Here is a 23,080-nt window from a genome sequence, read left to right as displayed (position 1 = left end):
ATATACCATTACAGTGGCAAGTTTGTTATATACGAAGACGGAAAGATTCAGCCCTACCCACTAGATGGACCCACTGTTTGATTCTCAGTATAAGGCAGATTCCTATGTTCCCCACACCTGGCCTAGAGGCTCCTGAATTCCTAGTGACCCCCTAGCCTAAGAGCCAGTGATCCAGAATAAGGATATAAAGGAGCTGCCTTGTATTGTTCCATCATCGGTCAATATCGCATGGTGCTCTCTCAGGGGAACCTCTCTCAAGGGTAGCAGTTCCCTCTGTTGTTGGACTACAACCACCATCATCCGTGAACACTGGTCCTGCTTGCTAGGGATGATGGGAGTTGTAGTCCAACAACAGCTGGAGGCCAGAGTTTGAGAAACACCGGGTTAAGATGAGAGGTGGGAACTTGCCCAAGGTCAAACACGGGGCTTCGTGGCCGAGTAGGGATTCAAACCGTGCTCTCCCAGGTCCTGGTCTAACCGCGCCATGCTGCCTGGATCAGTATTCCACCAAAGCCGGCCGCCCCAACACACCCGACCCCTTTCTGCTTGCTCACCTGTGCTGGAGTAGAGGTCAGAGTGACGGCAGGCTTGAGGGGCGTGGCTCCAGTGCTGCCTCCCGGCTGGCTCTTGATGGGCTGGAGCACCAGCTGCTTGACAGGCCGGCCAGGCTGCACCAGGCGGTGGAGTGTGGCTGGGGCCCCTGCTCCAGGGGACACTTTGGTGGCCAGCACCGCGTTGCCTGAGACGATGGAGACCCCCGGCCGCAGTGGGGTGCCGGTCAGCACCTTGGCGAAGGTCACTTTGCCCCCGTTGGCGGCCCCAATGGGCTGGGCTTGGATCTGGGCCACGTGGGCCCCCGTCACTGAGCTACCTGCCGGCGCCTTCAAGATGACAATCTTCGGGGCGGCAGGTGGGGCCGCTGTGACAGTGGCGCCTTGCTGCCCTCCGGCAGATGAAGACGGCACTGCAACTGTCGTGGTGGCGGCAGAAGAGACACCCATGAAGGGGTTGCCCTGGCTGAGGACTTCCTGGTCCTGGGGGGCCTGCAGGAGCCCCGGCTGATCCTGCTGCGGCAGCTCAGGCACAGCCTCGGGCTGCGCGTCCGAGAGGGGCAGGGCCTGCGGCTGGGGAGGCTCGGGCTGTGCAGGGGCTGGCTGCTCTTTGGCGCCCCCTGCCAGGGAGTCCAAGGCACCGCCTGGCAGCCCCAGGGCCTCCTCAATGGGGTCTGCTGCCCCCTGGCTGAAGCTCTCATCCGTCAATGAGTCCAGGCCGAAGAGGTTGGGATCATCGAAGAGGTCCATTATGGGGTCAGCCATGGCAGAAGAGAGAGGTTCGGCTGCTGGCTGAGGGAGGGGGCTGTCCGGAGGGGCCCCTCCCCAACTGCAGCGGTCCAAGGGTCACAATCAGGTGGGGCTGAGCCTCATGAAGCAAGAAGAAGGCGGTCTAGAGCTGGCTGGAAAGGAGGAAAGCATAGGGCTTTAAGTAAGAAGCAACAGATTTCCATATCACACAATGCCCAAAGGCCACCAACAAAATACAGCTTTTTACACCTGTTCCAGTCCCAGAACCTCCTTTACTTTGTTCTCTCACCCCCCCACACACAAATTAAACACACAACAGCTCTATCCGATTACATTTCAGCAGCGCCCATCAGTAGAAGCACACACCTCTCCATGCCCCCCAACACCGCCAATCGCTCTTCCCATCTCCTCTTCCAAGTTCGAAAATTCATAGGAACTGGAAGTATCTGATTAGTTTATTTAGAAAGGAACAAAAAAAAAACAGGAAAATCTAACTCTTAAAACCACCAGGCATGCATAGAGAGGGGATAAGCCAAGCGTTTGCATGGGCCACATCTGAGCATTGCCCTCCTTAGGAATATCCTGTGCAACAAACAATGACCTTCTAGAATCCCAGGGCTCAAATGGCCCCCAGCTTTACATGCAGAAGGTCCCATGTTCAATTTCTGCTTTCTCCCAGTAGGAAGGCCCCTGTTTGAAGCCCCAGAAAGCCACTGCCAGTCCGTGGCCACAATATTGGGCTAGAAGTGGGAACAGAAGAGCCTGTTGGGTCAGGCCAACAGCCCGTGTAGCCCAGCATCTTGTTCTCACAGTGACCAAGCAGATATGCCAATGGGAAGCCTGCAAGCAGAACCTGAGTTCAAGAGCACAACATCGCTCTCCCCTCTATGGTTTCCAGCAACTGGTCTTCAGAACATTGCTGCCTCTAACTAGGGAGGCAGAACATAGCTAGCAGTTGGCATAAGGTAGCTTCTGATGTTCCCATTTACTTGGAACTCCTTTTAAATAAGATATGCTGATGATTTAACAAACACAGGAGAGTGGCCGTTTCCAATTCAAATAACAGACCCCCAGAAGACGGCTACAGACTTTCAATCATCTGATGCGCAACTCAATGGCTTCTCCTGTCTATCAACAGGCACCATCGTAAAGGCATTCCATTACCGCCCACTCATTTTTGCTAGAGCATATCTGGGCTCTTTATCTGGTAAAGATCGAGGCATCAAGCGGCAGCATTGAGAGCATGTGTAAATGAGCCAACAGCTCAAATTAAGCATATTGGGTCCAATGCTAGCCCTACTGAAGTTAATAGATATGACTAACTTAAATTCATTCATTTCACTGGGTCTCCTCTAAGTTGGACTTAGTTGGGAGACATGCTTGAACATTTAAAATGGTGGAGAACCTGCGTAAGGATCTAAGCCGGGGTCCCCAAACTAAGGGGACTCATTCTTTTTTTTTTATATAATAAATTTTTATTGAAATTTTTCCATAAAAAACAATAAACCAATCCATTTATATATCACATATTTCGCCTTGTTTGGACCTCCCTCAACTTCTCTGACAATCTTTCGTAGTTCAAATCCTCTCCTCACATTCCTTCATTAAATATTGCCATTAAATATTTTATTTCTATCCTTGCTTGCCTTTTGGCAATACTCCTTCTATTTTCACAAAGCTTCTTTGAAACACGCTAGCGTTGTGCTATCCTCACATATGTTTTTCAAATACTCTGTAAATTTCCCCCAGTCCTCAATGAATTTCTGGTCTTTTTGGTATCTAATTTTCCCTGTTAATTTGTCTAACTCTGCGTAGTCTGTTAGTTTTAACCTCCATTCCTCCAAAGTCGGAACCTCTTCTTGTTTCCACCTCTGGGCCAACAATGTCCTTGCTGCGACGATAGCATATTGAAACAGTTTACAGTCTCTCCTACTTATATCCGTTCTTGTTATTCCCAGCAGAAAGAGTTCTGGTTTCTTAACAAAGCTATATTTTAGCATTTTCTTTAGTTCATTGTGTATCATCTCCCAGAACCCCCTTACTTTTTTACAGTCCCACCACATGTGCATAAATGTACCTTCCTTCTCCTTACACCTCCAACAACTAAGGGGACTCATTCATCCAGCCTCCGCCGACCCCCGCCGCCCGTTCTTACCGGCGCTGCGCAGCTGCCCACTTCCAGGTCGGAGGAGCACCGGAAATAGCTTGTGCGCATGCGCAAGCGTTATTTCCGGTGCACATCCGGGTGGGAGGAGGCCCGTCCACATGCGCACAAGCTATTTCTGGTGCTCCTCCGACCCGGGAAGTGCACCGGAAATAGCATGTGCACACGCTTATGGGCACACACTCCACAGCCCTCCACGCGATCGGCACTAGAGACACTGGCCCGATGTGCAGTAAGTTTGCTGACCCCTGATCTAAGCCATGGACAGTGGACCTGTGGCCCCCCAGGCGTTGCTGGACTCAAACTCCCAGCAGTCCCAGCCAACATGGTCAACAGTGAGGAGCAATGGGAGCTGCATCTACAGGACCACCGGTTTCCCAGCACTGATCTAACTACAGAAAGTAACAACCCATTGCTGAGAACAGTGCAGGACATTCTTCAGAAAGAATTACAGAGTACCATAGGAAGTGCCTACACAAAAAGGACCCAAGAGCTTTGGTTCATCTGGCCCACTTCTGGCAGTGACTCCCTAGGGCAGGGTTGAGGAACCTGTGGCCCACCAGGCGATGCCGGGCTATAACTCCTTGGACACTCATCAATAGAAGTTGGAAATCCCAAGAACATCTGGAGGACCACAGGCTCCCCATCCCTGGTTTAGCCCACAGAAGTAGCAGCTGAGTCCATATCATTGGTCTGGAGATACCAGAGTGACCCATGGATCTTCTGCATACAAATGATGTGCTCCACCATAGAGCTAAGACCTCCAGTTTCCTAGAGTGGATGGGGTCAGTTACTCAGTTTATGCAGTGGCTTCTCATTTGGGATCACTGAACCCAGAAAGGCTTGGAAATCTACAGCAAGCGTCGTCATTTAGCAGTCACCTTTAGGCTTTCAGGGCTACACGTCAACACGATGCCCTCCAAACAGAGCCATGTTCATAATGGGATTCCTGCCTAATTTGCACTGAGAATATGCGACACACGATTTTTCAAAAATAATAACGAATCACCCAACGCAGAACAGAAATAAAGAATTTGTTTCAAGCATCCAAGCGCAAAGAAGGGCAGAGAAGAGTTTTGGAATAATGTCTTTCAGGATAGAAAGCGCTGCCTAGAGTGCCCTTAGGGGAAAAGGTGTAGCTCATTGGTGCAGCAGGTCCAATCTGCAGCCTCCTCAAGTACAGCTGGGAAAACACACCTCTTTGAAACACTGCAGAGCTGCCAGTCAGTGGAAACAGGGCTGAGCTAAAGGAAACAATTTTTTGACTCAATATAAAGCAATTTCCTATTATTGTTGTTGTTTGTTGTATCAAATAATTAAATAATTTTCTCAGCTGTCCTTGTCCTTTGCAAAAACCAAACCACACTCTTCTGTAAGTGTTCTCCCAGAATAACAAAGTGAAGAATGGAAAAATTGCTAGCAGGTCTAAGAACCAAAGGACTCACAGTCTCCCAACAGTCCATTATATCTTTTCATATGCAGAGAATTCTTTTACATGGGAAGGCATTGAAAAAATACAAGCCTTGCCCCCCCATGTGTCCTCTCCAGTCTCATGTATCTACAAAATTAGCTCTGCTACAGGTGCCACTCATAGCGCAGTTGTAAAAAGTTGATCTTTTTGTGTGGCAGCACCTGAACTTTGGAACTCCCGGCCTGTGGACATCAGGCAAGGCACCTTTGCTGAACTCTTTTTGGCACCCGCTGAAAAACATTTTCATTTATGCAAACCTATCCGGATGTGTGAATGTCAATGGGTTCTGATCTTTTTTTAGTTTACTGACAATGTTAATTGGTTTTAAACTTTCAGTGGTGGTTTTAACATTTCTTGCAAACAGCTTTAGGGGTTTTACTGCAATCAAGTGGTATATAAATGTTGTTAAATAAATGTACAGTGGTACCCCTTGTTGCGAACGCTCCAGGTTACGAGCTCCGCTAACTCGGAAGTAGCTGATCCTGGTTGCGAACTTTGTCCCGGGATGTGAGCGGAAATCGTGCGCCAGAAGCGTGTGCACGCGCAGCGGGAAGCACCGTTAGCAAAAGCGTGCCTCATGTTATGAGTGATTTCCAGTTATAAACGGACCTCCAGAACAGATTCCGTTCGTAACCAGAGGTAGCACTGTATGTTCTAAAATGCAAAGCCCAGCAATTCCCACACCCCCAAAACCATGCTTATGTTATTTCTGACATATGACTGGGTCCTAGACTCCTAGGAGAAAAGATTGTGTGAGGAAGGACAATTAAGAGGTTCTTTTCTTAAAATCATTATTAATAGTTAGCAACAATGCACTCTCTACCCCAAACAGTTAGCGGAGGAGAAATTTGCCTCTCCAGGGATGTCTGTACCTCTTGCCAAAGTAACTACACCCCCTCCAGGGAAATGAGAACAGGACTTTGTGGCAGCTTTGCACCAACCTCCTTGTGGAGAGAATGTGTTCCTGTTCGTAGAACGAGTGTGGATGAGCCTGATGACAGCTGCAGAAACATAACTACTTCCAGGGAAATATTATCTACAGATTTTCCCTTACAAGGATTGCCAAAAAGCACCATCTATTCTAAAAATCCCTAAGCCAGATGCAAAAAAAATGCAACATTAAGGTATATTCCAAACTGCCCTGTGATCCTTGGATGAAGGGTGGTATAGAAATTAAATAAACAAACACAATAAAACTTTTTTCTTAAAAAACAACCCAAATAAGAGCGTTTCATAAAAACAGGACTATAGAAATAAAAATTTAGCAACAACAGGGGCCCATCTTATGGGCCTGGCAAAATGAGATGCCTCTTTAAAATTTGCATCTGAAGCAACTGGTGGATAATGGTCCACGAGTGGCACAATTTCTGGTGAGGAGGAGGATGATGCAAAAATAAAGCGAAGAAGTTGTGGTTGCTTCTGTGTGCATAACAGGCTATTCCAGGGTTAAATTCAAAGCCAAAATGTGCTTCTGCATATCCGATCTTTAACCAGTAGGGTTGGGTTTTGTTTTATTTTTAATTAGCCAGAATGCATTGGACAGGTGCTTGTTAGATTTTCTGCAATTTTGGAATCTTTTCACCTTACCCCTTAATTCCAAGGACACAAGAGTTGCTTGTCCTGGAAAAGCCAGACAGAGACCACATCACCTATGTGTGCCCTTCAACACAGGTGGGTGACATAGTGCCCTCCAGAGGTGGGAAAACCGCCATGAACCCTGAGAATCAGCCATGCCTGCTGAGGCTGATAGGAGCCTGGAGACTGACCACCTTTGGAGAGAGACCGTTTGAGATCCTGCTCTAAAAGACAGGAATGTCAATTGACCAGTCAGCTAAGGTGTATCATCTGCCTTTCACCTGACCAATTAGCTGATTTAATTTAATTTGCATATTATCAAAAAACCAAAGCAGCGGTCTTGTAAGGGGGTGGGGAGAAATGCAAGGAGGAGATCTGAGGATGCACAACACCTAAAAGTTAGCAAGTCATTGTCAGGAGGAAGTACTCTTTTCTGTGTTCCCTTGCTCATGCTCTAGGTCAGGTGTAGCTAAACTCTGGCCCTCTAGATGCTGACAGACTCCAACTCCCATCAGAGACAGGGTGAAGGGAGTTCTAGTCCAGCAGCAACCACCCCTGACCCTTCCAGTCAAGACACCCGGACCAAAAACAGCCTCAAGAGAAAAAACAAAACAGAACAAGTGGGCCTTTTAACTTGAAACTATGTATTTCCACTCCCCCTGCTTTCCTTGGCTGTTTTACTTATTTAAACAGCCCCCACTAAAACAAGATCCATCTCCTTTCTCCCCTGCACACCCTTTTTCTTGGGGTGAGCATCCTTGTACCCCACTTCCTATCCTCCTCACACCCCTCTAGTTATTTCAAGGGCTTTCTCCAATCACTTCGCATCTGCCAACAAACCCAATTTTGGACCCCTGCACACCTCTGAACTGAATCCCCTGGCCTCCCAACACTTCCTTCTCTCCCCCTGCCTAGCTAGCCTCACACCAGGGCCCCTTCTTCTCCCTCCAGCCCACCTGGCGGTTGTTTCTCCTCCATCCATTTGCACCCACCTGCCCCAACATCCTCCCTCCACCCAGCCTGGGCTTATCCTCCCTCCCCCAAAGCCTTGCACTCTGCCTGTCTGCACACCTCTGCCTTCCCAGCCCCCTAATGCACCCCATTCTCTGCACGCTGCAACCCGGCATGCCTCCCCCCACCCTCTTCCATCCCCACGGAGCTCCCTACATAGCCTCCCTGCCTAAACCCAAATCCACTCCCAGCCGTGAACCCCGGCACCTCTTGAACCCACCATTTTTCTGCAGCCCCGGCATTCCTTCCGCCTGGCAGCCAAGCCACCCCTCCCCTTACAAGCTCCACATCGTGCCCCCCTTCTTTACCTCCTCATCCCAGTGCCAGCTCCCTCCTTCCTTCGCCTCCTTCCACCTTAACCCCCAAACCTGCAAGCACCAGTCCTCCCCAACCCCCCACCCCGCCTCCCTGCTGTCTCCAGTTTCGTCGCTGTCCCCAAGCTACCCCACCCCGCTTACCTCCTGCTACCCACAATCTGCCTCCCCTCCCCACCTCCTCGCTGGAAGCTGCCTTTCCCCCTCCACCCCCAAGGTCTCCCCATCCGATCCCCGGATCCTACCCAGCCCCAGAGCAGCGGCAACAGCTCCTCCTCCAAACCTCCGGCATCTCCTTCCTTCCGTGTGCAGGGAGGGGGGGGGAGCCAGGCCCAGCAGCTCTCTCTTCCCACTCCCCCCTTCAGCTCCCCCCCCTTTCAGCTAGCCAGACACAGAGTGCCAGCCAGCCTCTTTCCTCTGCTTCACTGCAGAGAGAAAGAGGGGCTGCCCCCCTCCCCTGTCACTGCTCATTTGCATCCCTGCATCTCATGTGTGTCTGTGGAGGGGCAGAAATACATCCCATCGGCTCAGCGGAGCATTCTGATATAATGCACAAACGAATGGCACAAAAAACGACCCCTCCCCCCCCATTTCTATGTGCATGCATATACACTCAAACACCTATCATAGGCCCGTGCATACATACATAGGTGCATTTATCCTGGCTGCTTCCTCTCCCACCCCAAACTGCTGGGGTATCCATTTCCGAAGGTGGGGAGCCCCACCACACCAGTACTTACGTGCACTGTGATTATTCAGCGGCACACTTTAAAATAATAATAATAATAATAATAATAATTCTCCATCCACTTGGGTGCATTGCATGCATTATGTGTACTGTTTCAAGGGCTCGAAAAGTAATTAAAATAATTTTAACCGGTCACTTGTATGAAAGGCTGATTGATCTCTCAAATTTTGCTTATCAGTAAAGGCAACCATTCTGATGCAAGAAACTGACTTTTTTTAAAAAATAAATAACCCAAGTCTACAACCAAAAGTCTACAACGGATGATGCATACAAGCTAGAGACATGACCTAAGAAGCAGCATTCCTTCCTCCCTGTCGGAAAAGAGACAATAACTATCCGCAGTTTCATTAAGCGCTTCTATTAAAAACACTCCCCTCCGTAACTTTTCTCCCTTTAATTAGAGAGTCTCTTGGCCGATTCAACTGAAAGATGAAAAACTACCACCCGTATCAGTCATACGAATTAAAAACTACTCCTTCAACACTCCCAAACAACAGTGTTCATACACATGTATAGATGCCGAACACTTTGCCCCACAACAGAGGAGGAAGGATCCTACTGGGGCATTTGCCACAAGAGGAGCACCCCCCCCCCCGTTTCACCTTTGGATATATTGTTTGTTCAAGTACATGAATTTCCCCCCTGCTAAATACATTGTAACACTAACACCAGCATTTTTAAAAACATTAACTTTTTTTAGGCGGCTAGGATTTGACTCACAAGACGGAGATGTGATGATATAGGGCTGGGGAGATGAGGACATTTATTGCTCCCCCACTACATAAATTCACATGACTTGCTCAATTCAGATCACCCTCTGTGCCAAAGAAACACACACAATGCAAATGAACACTGACCGGGTCCAGAATCTATGTCACAGAGTTCTGCAAGTCAATCCCCTCCCCTAGATAGATAGATATATATATAAAAAAAAAAATCGGTCCCAACTAGGTAGTCTCCCTTATATCTACAGTTCACATGGACAAGCAAGTTCTGTTCACAGATAAGTTAACCAAACAGCACATTTCCAGCAAGCAAGGAAGCTTCCTGCACAATGGGAGCTTCGCAACGCACACCACGCAAAGCCTTTCCAAACCATGAGGATATATCCCATCTGCAAACACCCACCAAGTAGTCTCTCTTCAGAGAGAGAGAACCTTCAAACTAGGTTCTCAATGCATTGAAGCAACAATCTGGGCATCCCAAATGCAGTGGCAGCTTGGAACAATTTCTGATCACTCCACCCCAAATTTAGTTTCACATTCCCTGGTTTCCAAGCACAGTTCAATCGCCAGAGCCCTAAAACAGGAATGGACCTGTGGACCTGCAGATGTTGCTAGACTACAACTCCCATCACCCTTGAGCGTTGGTGATGCTGACTTGGACTAATAGGAATTAAAGAGTCTAGACCATGACTTTAAAGCAATCTCATACCACTTCAACAGTCAGGGCTTCTCCTGGGAACTGCAGTTAAGGGTACTGGGAATTGTAGCTCAGTGCATGGCAAACTACAGTTTCTTCTTTTGAGGGGGGAATTCATGACTGTTAAAGTGGTATAAGTGTTTTAAATGTACAATGTAGATGTCACTCTAATTCTTGCCTGCCCCAATCAGCATACTCAATGGTCAGGGATGATGGGACTAAACTAAGGACTACATCTCTTAATGTCACATGCTGGCATCACAAGCAGGTCTTTGGCCTGATCCAGCACACCTCACCTTCTTATGTTCTTATGGTTTTTATTACTGGGTGGTTCTTGTGCTCTAAGGAGCACATTTTTTAATGGTGAAAAGCAGCATGTAAACGGCGAACGACACACACAAGTTTTAGTTACGCCTTAACAACCTGGAAACATCCCAGGTAACTCAAGGTTGAATTTGGCAGTACGAGACAGCTGGAAGTTAAGTTCAAGCTTTGCTTTAACCACCCTGTGGTTGATACCATGAGGCTCACGGCCCAGGAAAATGCCGGATTTCTATTGCAAGTTCAGAGCAGCAATAATAAGGAGTCAGGGAGTCCCATGATTCAAGTCTCACCTCAGCAACAAACTCATCCAACAGTTTTCAGCTGTTCTCTTAGCCTAGCAACTTTCGCAAGGTGCAAACACAACTGGCCTACCTTGCAGGGATATTGTCAGGATTACAGTTATAGTAGCGACAAAATGCTCTGAACGATCTAATGGTGTTCTATATTGGAGTGGCTAATCTGTGGCCCACCACCTACTCAACTTTGAGAAGGCAGTGCAAGGGCTCAGGCAACATCCCAGATCCTTCCCGCCTTGAAGGAGGTGCAAGGTCTCCCGCAGGGTCCTAGAGCCCTTAATTCTTCTTCCCAAAGTCCTGTAAGAGCTTGCCTGGCTGTGGAAAGGAGGACTCTAGGACCCTGCCACAGTCCTCACGCCTCCTTGTGCATGCACACGAAAGCTCATACCAAGAACTGACTTAGTTGGTCTTTAAGGTGCTACTGGAAGGAATTTGTTTTGTTTTGACTATGGCAGACCAACACGGCTACCTATCTGTAACTGCCTCCTTCCCCGGCTAGCTTACTCTGCCTTTGAAGACCCTGGGATGCTACCAGAGCCCTAGTACCACCTTCCCTAAGCCTTACCAGATCCAGTACATGCATGCATGGGTGTTAATAAATAAATAAGACATTTACTTATTTCCTCCCCCTGCTCAAAGCTGCAATCTAGTAAGTTAAATAAGCCTAAGATGTGAGTTATCTGTAGTATTTTTGATGCCTGTTCACACCGGGGTTTTTTTTTTGTTAGGTAAGCTCACCCAGACGTGTAAATTTTATCATATACATTTGTTTTCAAAATCTGTTGATTTTTATCTATATTTGTAATTTTATTCTGCCTATTTTAAGCAAGCATTTTATAACGTGAGCAGGATTTGAAATATGAGCATCGGCATCAATTATTAAGATAAACAGGTTAAAATGGATGTATTGGATGTTATACATGAAATCTGCAGCATTGAAGGGTAAATATGGAAAGCATGGCGGGGACGGGAAGTCAATGGATAAAGAAATTTATGGTCTACGTCAAAATCTGTAAAGTTTTATTTTTTTATTTTTGGTGGGAAAATAAATTGAAAATATAAATAAACAAACAAGCATTTTATAACGTTTTGTGTAAACCGCTTATGAGGTTTTTTTTAATTAAGTGGTACACAAATCTTACTAAATAAATATGTTTGGAGCCACCCCTCTGCTTGTTGGCTTGCATACCACCCCCTCAAAATAAAAAAAGAAAGATGGGTAGATCACTGTCAGTTGTTTTATGCTGGCAGTACATTGCAACCTCTAAGGAGTTGGACGTGGCTGCACTAGAGGAACACAGCTAGAAAGATACCTGTGGAATAAATTCACTTTTAGTCACAGAGTCGCATAAGTCAAAGGATCTGGGAAAGGCATGTGTCCGTGTTTTCTCCCTCACTACCTGGACACGGTTTGGTTAAATCTGTGGTGAAAATGTAACTTAGGAACAGCGATAATATGCATTACCAGCACCACCAGGTAAGACTGTCTAAAGTTAAAGCACTTTAAAATGCACCTCTCTCTGATTGGGGAGAAAGTGGCTTATTCCAGCATGAGACTGCATATAGAGTTGTTAATTAGTTTTTTCCCACTTAAATCAATGAACTCAAAAGGTGCCTAGCGTTAACTGGATTAGGCCTGTTCCCCTTAAGGAGAGACAGAGAGCTGTCTGCCTTGTGACAGACTGAAACACAACTTGTCTTCTGGAATCTGGCCTACTAGCCACAATAGCCATTAAAACGTCAATGTTTAAAATGCTCTGATCACCAGATGCTGAGGATTAGCAGGACGGGATGGATATTCCCATCATGCCCTGCTCCTGAACCTCCCGGAGGCATCTGACTGGCCACTGCCAGCAGACACTGAGCAGCCTTGATGGTCCAGCGGTTTGAACTCACTTGGTGATTAGCCAAATCCAGTTCAAAGCTCAGCTTCCTTTGACACTTGGCTATCACCAGGTCACGGGACACGAATCCTTCAGATTCCACTGCAACTTCATTGAAGCAGGATAGAAGATGCAGATTAATTCTAGATTCTGACGGGTCCAGTGCTTGCATGCAGACCAGGAACATGCAGGATGTGAACCATTTCCTAATCCATTTTCGTCAACTTTCCGAGTCAGCTCTGTGCAGTGGGATAAAGAGAGCAGGCAACAGAAGCGAGGGGAGTGGGTGTGTTTCATTCCATCTTAATCTCAAAGAGAGAGGATGGGGGGGGGAGGAATTGGATGACCTTGAAAACAATCCTTGGGTTACAAGACATGCCTGCTGAGCGGAGGATGCAAACTAGGATTCTAATCCCGTGTGAAATTCTGCAAAACCAGGCGTGGTAGTTATGCCAGGCTACAATCCCACACAGGAAGTGTATCACTTCTCTAAGAGGAAGGGAAACGGCTCTGAAGTCGGATCGCAGCTCAGAATGCAACACACAGATGCCCCTCATTCACTTTCTTCTCCGTTTTAAAAACTTCAGCTTATTCCTTTCATTCCTACCACCAGCAAACATTGACGCAAGTCGCCTCCCCCCACCTCAATTTGCTCTATATTGCTACATCAGCATCTTTGCCCCTGAATCTAAAGAGGAAGACTGGGACTGGCCTCATTTCTTTCCCCTGCTTTGGAGAAGAAAAGGGGACAAACAATGAAAGACATCAACAGCTCTACTCACACACATATGCAAGAACAAAACCCCACTTTAAAAATTACTCTAGCATTTTGAAGGCAATTGTGTTCCCCATTCTCTCTCCACCAACATTTTAAATCGCTGCTTCCCATTTTAGGCTATTTAGCAAAGACTGATGCTGCTAATATTAGTATGAAGGGGCTGCCGTGAGCCAGCATATTTCCTTCAAGCAGCCATTATATGAGACCTACCCCCGCAAGCTACCTATTTGCAGAAGGCTCGGGGGGGGGGGGAGAGAGAGAGAAACTTGGCAGTTTACCAAATGTCCAGAAAACTTAAGTCCCACTAGGATGGGCCAGAGATTTTGCCATGCACCCAAAATTTCTTGTCAGAAATTACTGTTGGCATTAACTTTGTTTTGGCAAAATCCTTGGTATGTGCAGAAGAAGTTCATGGACTTTTAAGCGATATCCCTGCAGTGCAAGGATGAACAGATGGACAATGAAAGTGGATCCCGTGAGCCCTTGTAGTTGCCAAGAGACTTACACTTACACAAGGCTAGGAAAATAAAGCACCCATCATCCACTATTTACTGCCCTTTCGATGCTTAACCATGTGTCTTACAAATGCAAAGCTTGTTTGGCTATCTATTTGGACATATAATGCTTGTGTTAATATATATTTAAGTCAAGAAAAAGTATATATGTGTTGGTGGGTGGGTAACTTTATATCTGAAGGCCAATTCTGCAGATTTCCTGCCAGCAGTGTGACACAAAATGACACCTACTTTACCCATGTAAAATACTTTATTCTAAGTATGTTGATCACAATGTGATGGAGTTTACTGCACTGCACTCCCAAGAACTACCTTGCTGACGGATCACTGTGAAGAGAGAGAGAAAGCTAGCGACCCTCCTGCAAAACTACATGCTACCTATCAGGGAACAGCACAAAATAGCTCATCAGTGACCCTACCCTGTCTACAATTAGTACAGGAGCAAACCCCCTCAAGTTCTTCACAGAAATGACAGATTGGGGCTCCTTTTATCCTCAGATCCCACTTTGCATTTATGCAAACTGACACTAGGTAGGCTAGGCAAGTGGCTTATTTGCAAGCCCATATCAACACAGCCCACTTTCCTTCCAGCAAACCAAGAAAGCAAGAAGATGCTCCTGCTGAGTTAGGGAAGGACGAGGCGGACCACCTATTCCATCCCTCTAGGGAGGAGCAACTTTGTCACATGCCAGTCACCTTGTTCAACACTTATTTATTGCATTTATATCCTGCCCCTTCTCCCAAAGGAGCGACAATGCAGCAAAGACGTCACAATGGGAATACGACAAATGAACCCCTTCCTCTTTTCAGACTTCAAGAGCAGCAGCCTTTCAGGAGAGCATGGAAACTGACAGTGTGCACACAGCTAACACTCCACAACCAGCTGTGTCCATGGCTCCATCTGCACTGTCTCTGCAGAGATATGCACAATGGGAACTCGGGGAGCTTCACACTGGGCCAATAGAAACATGGGAAGCTGTGTTACAGAGAGTCAGACCACTAGATCCATCTAGCGTCATACTATCCACAATGACCAGCAGCAATCCTCCAGGGTTTCTGAAAGGGGCCTCTCCCTGGAGATGCTGGGTGCTGAACCTGGAACTTTCGGCATCCAAAACAGGCTGTCAGCCAACTTCCAGAACCGCTGTCCTTCATTGTTCTCAATGCCCAGTCACTTTACCTCTCCAAGCAGACAAATAGTGACCATATTGCAGAGATTAAGCATCCTTCTCCCTTTTGCCTTGCATTCTCCTTCTGGACGGTTGTCTGGACTGGGACCAGGAGAAGAGGACAAGCAAAAAGAGCAGCGGCCACAACAGCAAGGAGGTGGTGTGTCCAGCTAGAACATTTCATTAAATAATAACAATAATAATGTAATTATTATTTATACTTCACCCATCTGGCTGGGTTGTTCCAGCCACTCTGGGAGGCTTCCAACACATATAAAAAAATAATAAAACACCAAACATTAAGAACTTCCTGATACAGTTACAGATAGGTAGCCGTGTTGGTCTGCCATAGTCAAAACAAAAAATTCCTTCCAGTAGCACCTTAAAGACCAACTAAGTTAGTTCTAGGTATGAGCTTTCGTGTGCATGCACACTTCTTCAGAATTCATTCTGAAGAAGTGTGCATGCACACGAAAGCTCATACCTAGAACTAACTTAGTTGGTCTTTAAGATGCTACTGGAAGGAATTTTTTGTTTTTCCTGATACAGGGCTGTCTTCAGGTGTCTTCTACAAGTCGTATAGTTATTTATTTCCTTGACAGCTGATGCGAGGGCATTTCACAGGGTGGGTGCCATTGCTCAGAAGGCCCTCTGCCTGGTTCCCTTTAAGTTCACTTCTCACAGTGAGGGAACCGCACCAGAAAACCCTTGGAGCTGGACCTCAGGGTCTGGGATGAACAATGTGGGTGGAGATGCTCCTTCAGTTATACCGGCCCAAGGCAATTTAGGGCTTTATAGGTCAGCACCAACACTTTGAATTGTGCTTGGAAACGTATTGGGAGGCCCACCAAACATGAAGCCAGTCTTGGATGGAACTTGCCATCCCCAAACCAGGACTGGGGAACCATTGGACCGCCAGATGCTGCTCCAAATCACTCGTCATCCATGACCATTGGCTGTACTGGCTGGGACTGATCTGAGCTGTAGTCTAGCAACAACTAGAGAGGACCAGCTTCCCCACCCCTGGTTTAAGGTCATGGGAGCTCAAAACAGCACATCTTTGTGGGAGACTTATTAGGATAGTCCTCACTCAAAGCCTGATGAATCCTGGTTGGTGTCTCTGGAGGCTTTGGGGTTTTCCTGCTGGCCTATCTGAAGTCGCAGTCAGCTTTTGCAGTGGGTAAATGTCCCAGGAACTTGATGCCCTTGCTTGCCTACAAAAGCCCATCTGGCTCCCCAGTTTGCCAAACAGCTGTGGGAAATAAATTATCAGGGACTATGAGGGCACGTGGAGAAGACCAAATGACAACTCTGATCAATGATGGGCTAAAGCTCGCCTCCTCTCCCCTTACGAACCAAACCAGACCCTGTGTTCCTCATCTGAGCTCCTTCTCAGTGGGCCCTCTCGGAGGAAAATCTGGATGGTGGAAACACAAGACCAGGCCATTTCAGCGGTGGCTCCCCACTTAAGGAATGCTCTGGCCAGGGTGGCATGCTAGGCACCATCACTAGCTACTTCTAGGCACCAGGGGAAAACTTTTTTTAAAAAACAAGCTTTTGGTCTTTAACTTTTTGACACTGTAGCCTCTTTCAGTGGGCGGGATTTGTTAAGACTGCTTTTTATGTATCTCAAAATTTTTGACTTTTAGTTTATTTTTAGCTTTATATTATTTTAATTTTTGCTTTCCATTATATTGCACTTAGCTTTGAACTTAAATTAAGTTTTATAAAAAGACTAATAAGTCCAATAAATAATAATTTTAAGGGGGTTGGGGGCAACATGTGGCCCTCAATATGTTGTCAGACTAAAATTCCCATTAGCATGGCCAGTGGAATCAGGGAAGATGGGAGTTGCAGCCTTGCAGCAATTGGGAAGGGGCACAGGTTCCCCATCCCTGCCCTATACCACCCATGACAGATACCTGCCCAATTGTTGCAGCCTTCTCTGGCTTCACCTTTACGTTGAAGCCAATGCCATCCACAGACCAACCCATCTCAAAGAGCAGAAGCACCATTACCAGTCCTTGGCTACAGAGAGAAAGTGAGGTTTTCAAAACATTAAATGCTGAAAATATTCAGACCAAAAGCTGGCCGAGGGAGAAAATGCGTATAGTAGGATGCCCAGGACTGACTGACCTCTGATGGGTCTCTAGTACTGCCTAGAAAAAAAAAAATATTCTCCCCTTCCCCCAAACTAAAAAGTACATGAATGCCAAGTGTACATTTTCCTCATCCCAGCTTATGCACACCTTTAGACAGTATAATATATTCCACACACCCAGACATCTCATGTTAATTGTTCCATAACAACAACCACTCCCCGGCTCCGTAACAACTAGAGCAGATTATAATCCTTATTTCTCCATATGCAGTAAGACTGGGGGCAGGGCAAAGGGATGCATCCTTTCACCATTTTTTTAAACCATACTAACTCTCAGAATATGAGAGTGGAAGTCAAAAGATAAAGCACTGGCATTAAACGACCAAATATGCATTCATAGATATTATGGGAATAAGTTAAATATGGATGTAATCTTATACCCACTTAGTTGGGACTAAGTCCCACTCAAATTGGGACTTGCTTTTATCGAATCACGTACAAGATTGCACTGAAATCAGTTATTAGAATTCTTGAAACTGAAAAGGCCATTCTCAGCTGAAATCATTGTTCAGTTCCACTACTTCCTTTTCCCTCCACAAACCATCTTTGACAATGTGGGCTGATCAATATTAGCTCAACCCTCCAACACATGCAAAGGCTTGAAGCCTTCCTAGTTGCCCTTTCCCCAACATACATTTTCTTCCGCCCCTATTGTAAGCTACACTTACCCGAGAGTAAATCCCATTGATTCCAACAGAATTTACTTCCAAGTAAATAGCGTAGGTTTGCAGCCGACTTCTAAAGAGGAGGGGGAAAGAGAAAGAAACATAGATCAACAAGACTAGAAATATATTAGGTATTCAGCTACTTGTGTGCCTAACAAATCAAATGTTGATTCTCAGGAACCTTGAAAATGTTTCCAAGTCTGCATGGGGCAAGAGACTAAAACATCTGATGAACACTGCAGAAAATCCCCCCTCCACACCCATGTCTCAGGATTGTGGTTTAACTCTCAATAAATCAGAATATTTTCCAAAACAATCTGTGAACTACAGATCACACCTCTTCCTTCCCAATCACTGGTCCAAACAACACAATAAAACACACTTTCACATGTCCCACCCTAAGATCATCTACATGTCTGAGAAAAATGGCAATAAAAAAATGAGCTGCATGCAAATCTTTCTAGCCCAGGTATCATTCCAGCCCACCCCTCTGCTGTTTCTTTCACTATCCCCACTTCCACTCTCCAAAGAAACTGTTAGGAAAAAAGCCTTTGCATCAACAATTGTGCATAAACATTGAAGCAACAAGGGAAAGGAGTGAATGGGCAAATTCTTCCTAGCATAGGTGGAAACTGACTAGACTCTCCTCTGACCTTGTCAGTATCACCAGAGAACAGAGGAGACATCTGCACTGGTTTCCTCCTATACTTTTGTGATAAAACATATGAAAGCCATTCCCAGACGCAGATGTGTAGAAATGAAAAAAAGATGCCATGCGGAAGGCTGAAATTTCTGTCTGCGAGAACACATCCATTGACAAGTCCCTCTCGCACACAAATGGCTAGGAAGCTGACAAGCACTTGTAGATCCACTTTCTCACCTGGCCACTCACTGATTTCAAAACCCGACACATCTGCATTTAAAGCCTTTCCCGCGTGCAAGCTCTAAAACATCTGAACTACCAAGTTACAGCCTGCTCCAAGATGGGCAGCCCTACAAATATACAATAAAACCATGTAAGAAACCGCTCCCCAAATGCACACTCAGGTTCCAGGTGCGTCTGGAGCTGACAATGTTGAAGCCTGCTGCTGTTCGGGAACCCTACCACCCACTCCGTGCCAAACTCCATGTGGCAACACGGGACTCACTTCCTCGTAGGACTGTGTCCGCATGCCCTCTTCCCACCCCATCACAACTTCTGCACGGAGCGACCCACACGCGCAAAAGGCCCATGCAGTGCAGGAGAGCCATCCCCTCTGCGCACAGGTTGCTCCCGATGCTCACAGCAAACATCCACCGAAATTCCCCTTTCCTAGATGCAACATCCACCCACCACCCAGATCTCGGCCTCCTCCTTTTTCTCCCCAAATCCAGCTCCCTTTTTTTTTCCATCCAAGCTCAATCCACCTCCTTTTCCTCTCCTCCTCCGAGGCGGCCTGTGTGTGCAAGGGCTTTAAGCAGGGGTGCAATCCTTCCTTTCCAACCTTTACTAAGAAACCGGATGGCGATGAAAACACACACACAAAATAAAAGAGCCGACAGGGACGGGGGAGAGAGAGAGAGAAATGCACAAGAGAGAATGCGACATGGATTTTTTTTTTTTGGAGGGGGGGGGTGGAGGGAGGAAATACACCCAGGCAGCCTTTTCTTCCTTCCCCCTCTGCAAAAGCTGGGTTTGGCTTCTCCCTCCCACCTTTCCCATTAAGCGAACCCCGGAGGGCGGAAAGCGAAGGGCCCTCCCCCTCCTTTCAGAAATGGTCCCTCTCACTCGCCGTAGGAGAGCGGCGGCGGCGGCGGTGAGGGAGGGAGGGAGGGGGAGGGGAACGTCCCCGCATCGGGCCTGCATCGTGAGGAGGGCCATCCCATAATAATCCTCCCCCCTCTCCCTCCCCCCCCCCCGCGCTCGTGTGGGTTTGTGAAGAGAAAGAGGAAAAGGCCTTTTTTTATATTTGAAAAAAATCTAATAGCACCTCTTACCTGAGGGCCTGGTCCCCTCCCCCCACGCGGACTCACCCTCTAAGGAGCCACTTCTCCCGCCCCCCTCCCCTCTCCTAAGGAGAGAGAAGAGAGAACAAGGCAGCCGAGCATGGACGGTGCAACTTAACTTCTCTCGGGGGCCCTCCAAGCCACGCCCACCGCTCCTCCGCCAGGCTACGGCCGCCGCCGAAGGAGCCGGGAGGCCTGGGGGCGGGGCCAGGCAGCAGGTTAGGTTGAGAGAACCTTCCAGGAAGTCAGCCTCTCTCTCCGGAGTGGGGCGGGGGAGGGGGAGAAGGGAAGCGGGAGCGGGGGAAGCGGGCCTCCAGCTCGTGGAGAGGCTGTCTAAGGAAGTCGCCTGATTTATTCCGTGCCACCAATACAAATAAAAGTAATATACAGTATTGTTGAAGGGCTGTTGTTTTTAAACCATGGGGGCCTGTGGAGAGGTGGCAATATCATCTTGCCGCGGCCCGCGCCTCGGCAGACGGGCAATGCGTTAGGCACCTATATGGGGAAGCCATCTTGGGAGGGATGGAGAGGCGTGGGGGGCCAGATATGTGGCCCCAATGCAAAAGCCACCTTGCTTGTTATATATGCATACGCTTTTGCTCTTTATTTGTTTGCCCTTTATAACAGCCCTGCAAGGCATGCCACTGTGGTTAGTTTCCCATTTCACAGAGGAGGAAAACTGAGCCTGAGCAATTTGGGACATGGAACAGATTTCACGCCTGTCTGGTCCATTTTCCGTCTCTTGCTCCATATGATGCTGCTGATCCATATAATAATAAAAGCTAGTAAATCTGACTTTGCCCTCGAGTAGTGAAACCATATGGTATTTCATACTTCGTCTCAAGGAAGTGGGATTTGACTTGCAGGCTCCGTGATTCATTCATGGCCTTGAGATATTGAAGACGGCTATCATATATCCTCTCAGCATCCCTTTATCCAGACTAAACATACCCAGATCATCTTTTTCCAAGATGATGGACCATTAGGGTTGCCATATTTCAAAAAGTGACGGTCCAGAGGACACAAGTTGTTAAGTTGTTGAGTTTTTTAAAAAAAAAAAACGTTGAGTATTGAGCTTTTTTTACTGAGTACTCTTTCGGCGGTTTATCAGAAATAAATCCTAACGTGCTCAATGTGGCTTACTTCTAGGGAAGCATACATAAAAATTGTAGAGCTGGGATGGACCCTTAGAATCCACAATCTTAATCTTGATCCTAAACAAATGCCCATGCAGGAGCACCTCTGGATGTGTTTTTGACATACTGCAGAATGTATATCTCCCACCCCTTTGAAATACATCACTCTTCCATCAAAGAAAGGACTACCCCTGCGTCACCCACAGATCTCCCCTTTCAGTTTAATAAATTGCAGAACAGGCAATGGTTGTATATCCAACTTCCATTTCAAGCACACACACACTCCACCATGAATTGTGGGGACTGTAGTTTACCCCTCGTTTTGTTTGTTGTTTAGTCGTTTAGTCGTGTCCGACTCTTTGTGATCCCATGGACCAGAGAATGCCAGGCACTCCTGTCTTCCACTGCCTCCCGCAGTTTGGTCAGACTCATGTTTGTAGCTTCGAGAACACTGTCCAACCATCTCGTCCTCTGTCGTCCCCTTCTCCTTGTGCCCTCCATCTTACCCAACATCAGGGTTTTTTCCAGGGAGTCTTCTCTTCTCATGAGGTGGCCAAAGTACTGGAGCCTCAGCTTCACAATCTGTCCTTCCAGTGAGCACTAAGGGCTGATTTCCTTAAGAATGGAGAAGTTTGATCTTCTTGCAGTCTATGGGACTCTTGAGTCTCCTCCAGCACCATAATTCAAAAGCATCAATTCTTCGGCGATCAGCCGAAGTTTACCCCTCACAGATCTGTAATTCCCAGGACCCTTAAGCTACAGCTTGCATTATTAACACACACCCCACTATAACTCAGTGGAAGAGCACATGCCTTGCATTTAGTAGGTTGCCACATTCAGTTCCTTGCATCTCAAGTTTAAAAGGATCAGCAGCCAGATGAACATAAGTCCTACTGGATCAGGCCAAAGCCCCTTCTAGTCCAGCCCCCTGTTCTCACAAAGGCCAAACAGGTGCCCATGGGGCGCTCACAAGCAGGACCTGGGTGTAAACAGCATTCTCCCCACCTGAGGTTCCCATCAGCTGGGATAATCCCTCTGAAACCTACACAGACATGTGGAACATTAATGTGTTTTATAATGTGTTTTAAGTGCATTGCTGATTTTGGGAGAAGTTTTACATAGTTGTTTTAAACTGTTTTTACTGCAGTGCTTTTGTCTTATTCTCTTTGTAAACTGCTTTGAAATGTATACATTATATGTATATTCTAAAGATCTCTGCCTAGGCACAAAGCAGATTCCTTTGTTTACTCCAATAGCCAGAGATACTATCTCTTGCCCGCAAAGAGGATGTCACTGAGCTCAAAGCAAGTGGTTTTGATGCTTGTTGGTAGCTTCTGTTATGGAGCTGCCATGGCAGGATGCAAAACAATCAAGTCCATTCAATATATCATTTTTTCCTTCCTTCTCCCAGTATATAAATACATGCCAGACATATCATCAATTTCATTGGACTGGTCATGTGGTCTGGATGCCTGATTAGGTAAAAGGTAAAGGTACCCCTGCCCGTTCGGGCCAGTCTTGCCAGACTCTAGGGTTGTGTGCTCATCTCACTCTATAGGCCGGGAGCCAGCGCTGTCCGCAGACAATTCTGGGTCACGTGGCCAGCGTGACAAGCTGTATCTGGCGAGCCAGCGCAGCACACGAAACACCGTTTACCTTCCCGCTGGTAAGCGGTCCCTATTTATCTACTTGCACTTAGGGGTGCTTTCGAGGATGCCTGATTATCGTCTTCCAAAACAACTACTCTATTCCCAGCTTAAGAACAGAAAGCAAAATACAAACAACAAAATACAAAGAACAAAAGAGGTTTAAAGTCGCTCTCAAGGCAAACCTTAAAAAAATGAAGTATAAGCACGGAAAACTGGGAAACACTGGCCTACCAGCGCTCCAGTTGGAGAACAGCCCTTACCATGGACTTTGAAGAAGCACAAACTCAGGACGCAAGGGAGAAACGCGCTAAGAGGAGGCATGCTTGGCAAACCCTCACCATGATCAACTCCTGCCCGGAAACCTATGTCCCCATTGTGGAACGACGTGTGGATCCAGAACTGGCCTCCATAGTCACTTACAGACTCACTGTTAAGACCGTGTTCATGGAAGACAATTTTACTTGGCCAGGAGTGATCACCAAAGAAGACGAAGAAGAAGACATGTCAGAGAA

At 47.0% G+C, this 23,080-nt stretch overlaps 1 protein-coding gene across 4 annotated transcripts in view; it reads right to left on the bottom strand.

Moving 5' to 3' along the window:
• The window catches only part of CHD8 (chromodomain helicase DNA binding protein 8), a 63,648-nt gene extending 43,701 nt beyond the window's left edge, over nt 1-19,947 (bottom strand). For 2 of the 4 annotated variants that reach the window (XM_081835362.1, XM_081835365.1), the window contains exons 1-2: nt 19,811-19,947; nt 555-1,453 (exon numbers count right to left, since the gene is read on the bottom strand). In XM_081835362.1, coding sequence (XP_081691488.1) covers nt 555-1,316 — 762 coding nt within the window. In that variant the 5' untranslated portion in view covers nt 1,317-1,453; nt 19,811-19,947. Of the gene's footprint in view, nt 1-554; nt 1,454-17,800; nt 17,871-19,774 lie in introns of all 4 variants that reach the window. The other 2 variants (XM_081835363.1, XM_081835364.1) reach the window with 2 other exon arrangements.
• Between the last annotated feature and the right edge of the window lie 3,133 nt (nt 19,948-23,080).

The sequence above is a fragment of the Podarcis erhardii genome, assembly GCF_964252035.2.
Source record: "Podarcis erhardii genome assembly, chromosome: 13".
Classification (NCBI taxonomy): Eukaryota; Metazoa; Chordata; class Lepidosauria; order Squamata; family Lacertidae; genus Podarcis; species Podarcis erhardii.
Note: the sequence above shows the minus strand (reverse complement) of the source record. Positions and strands in the feature narration are given on the sequence as shown.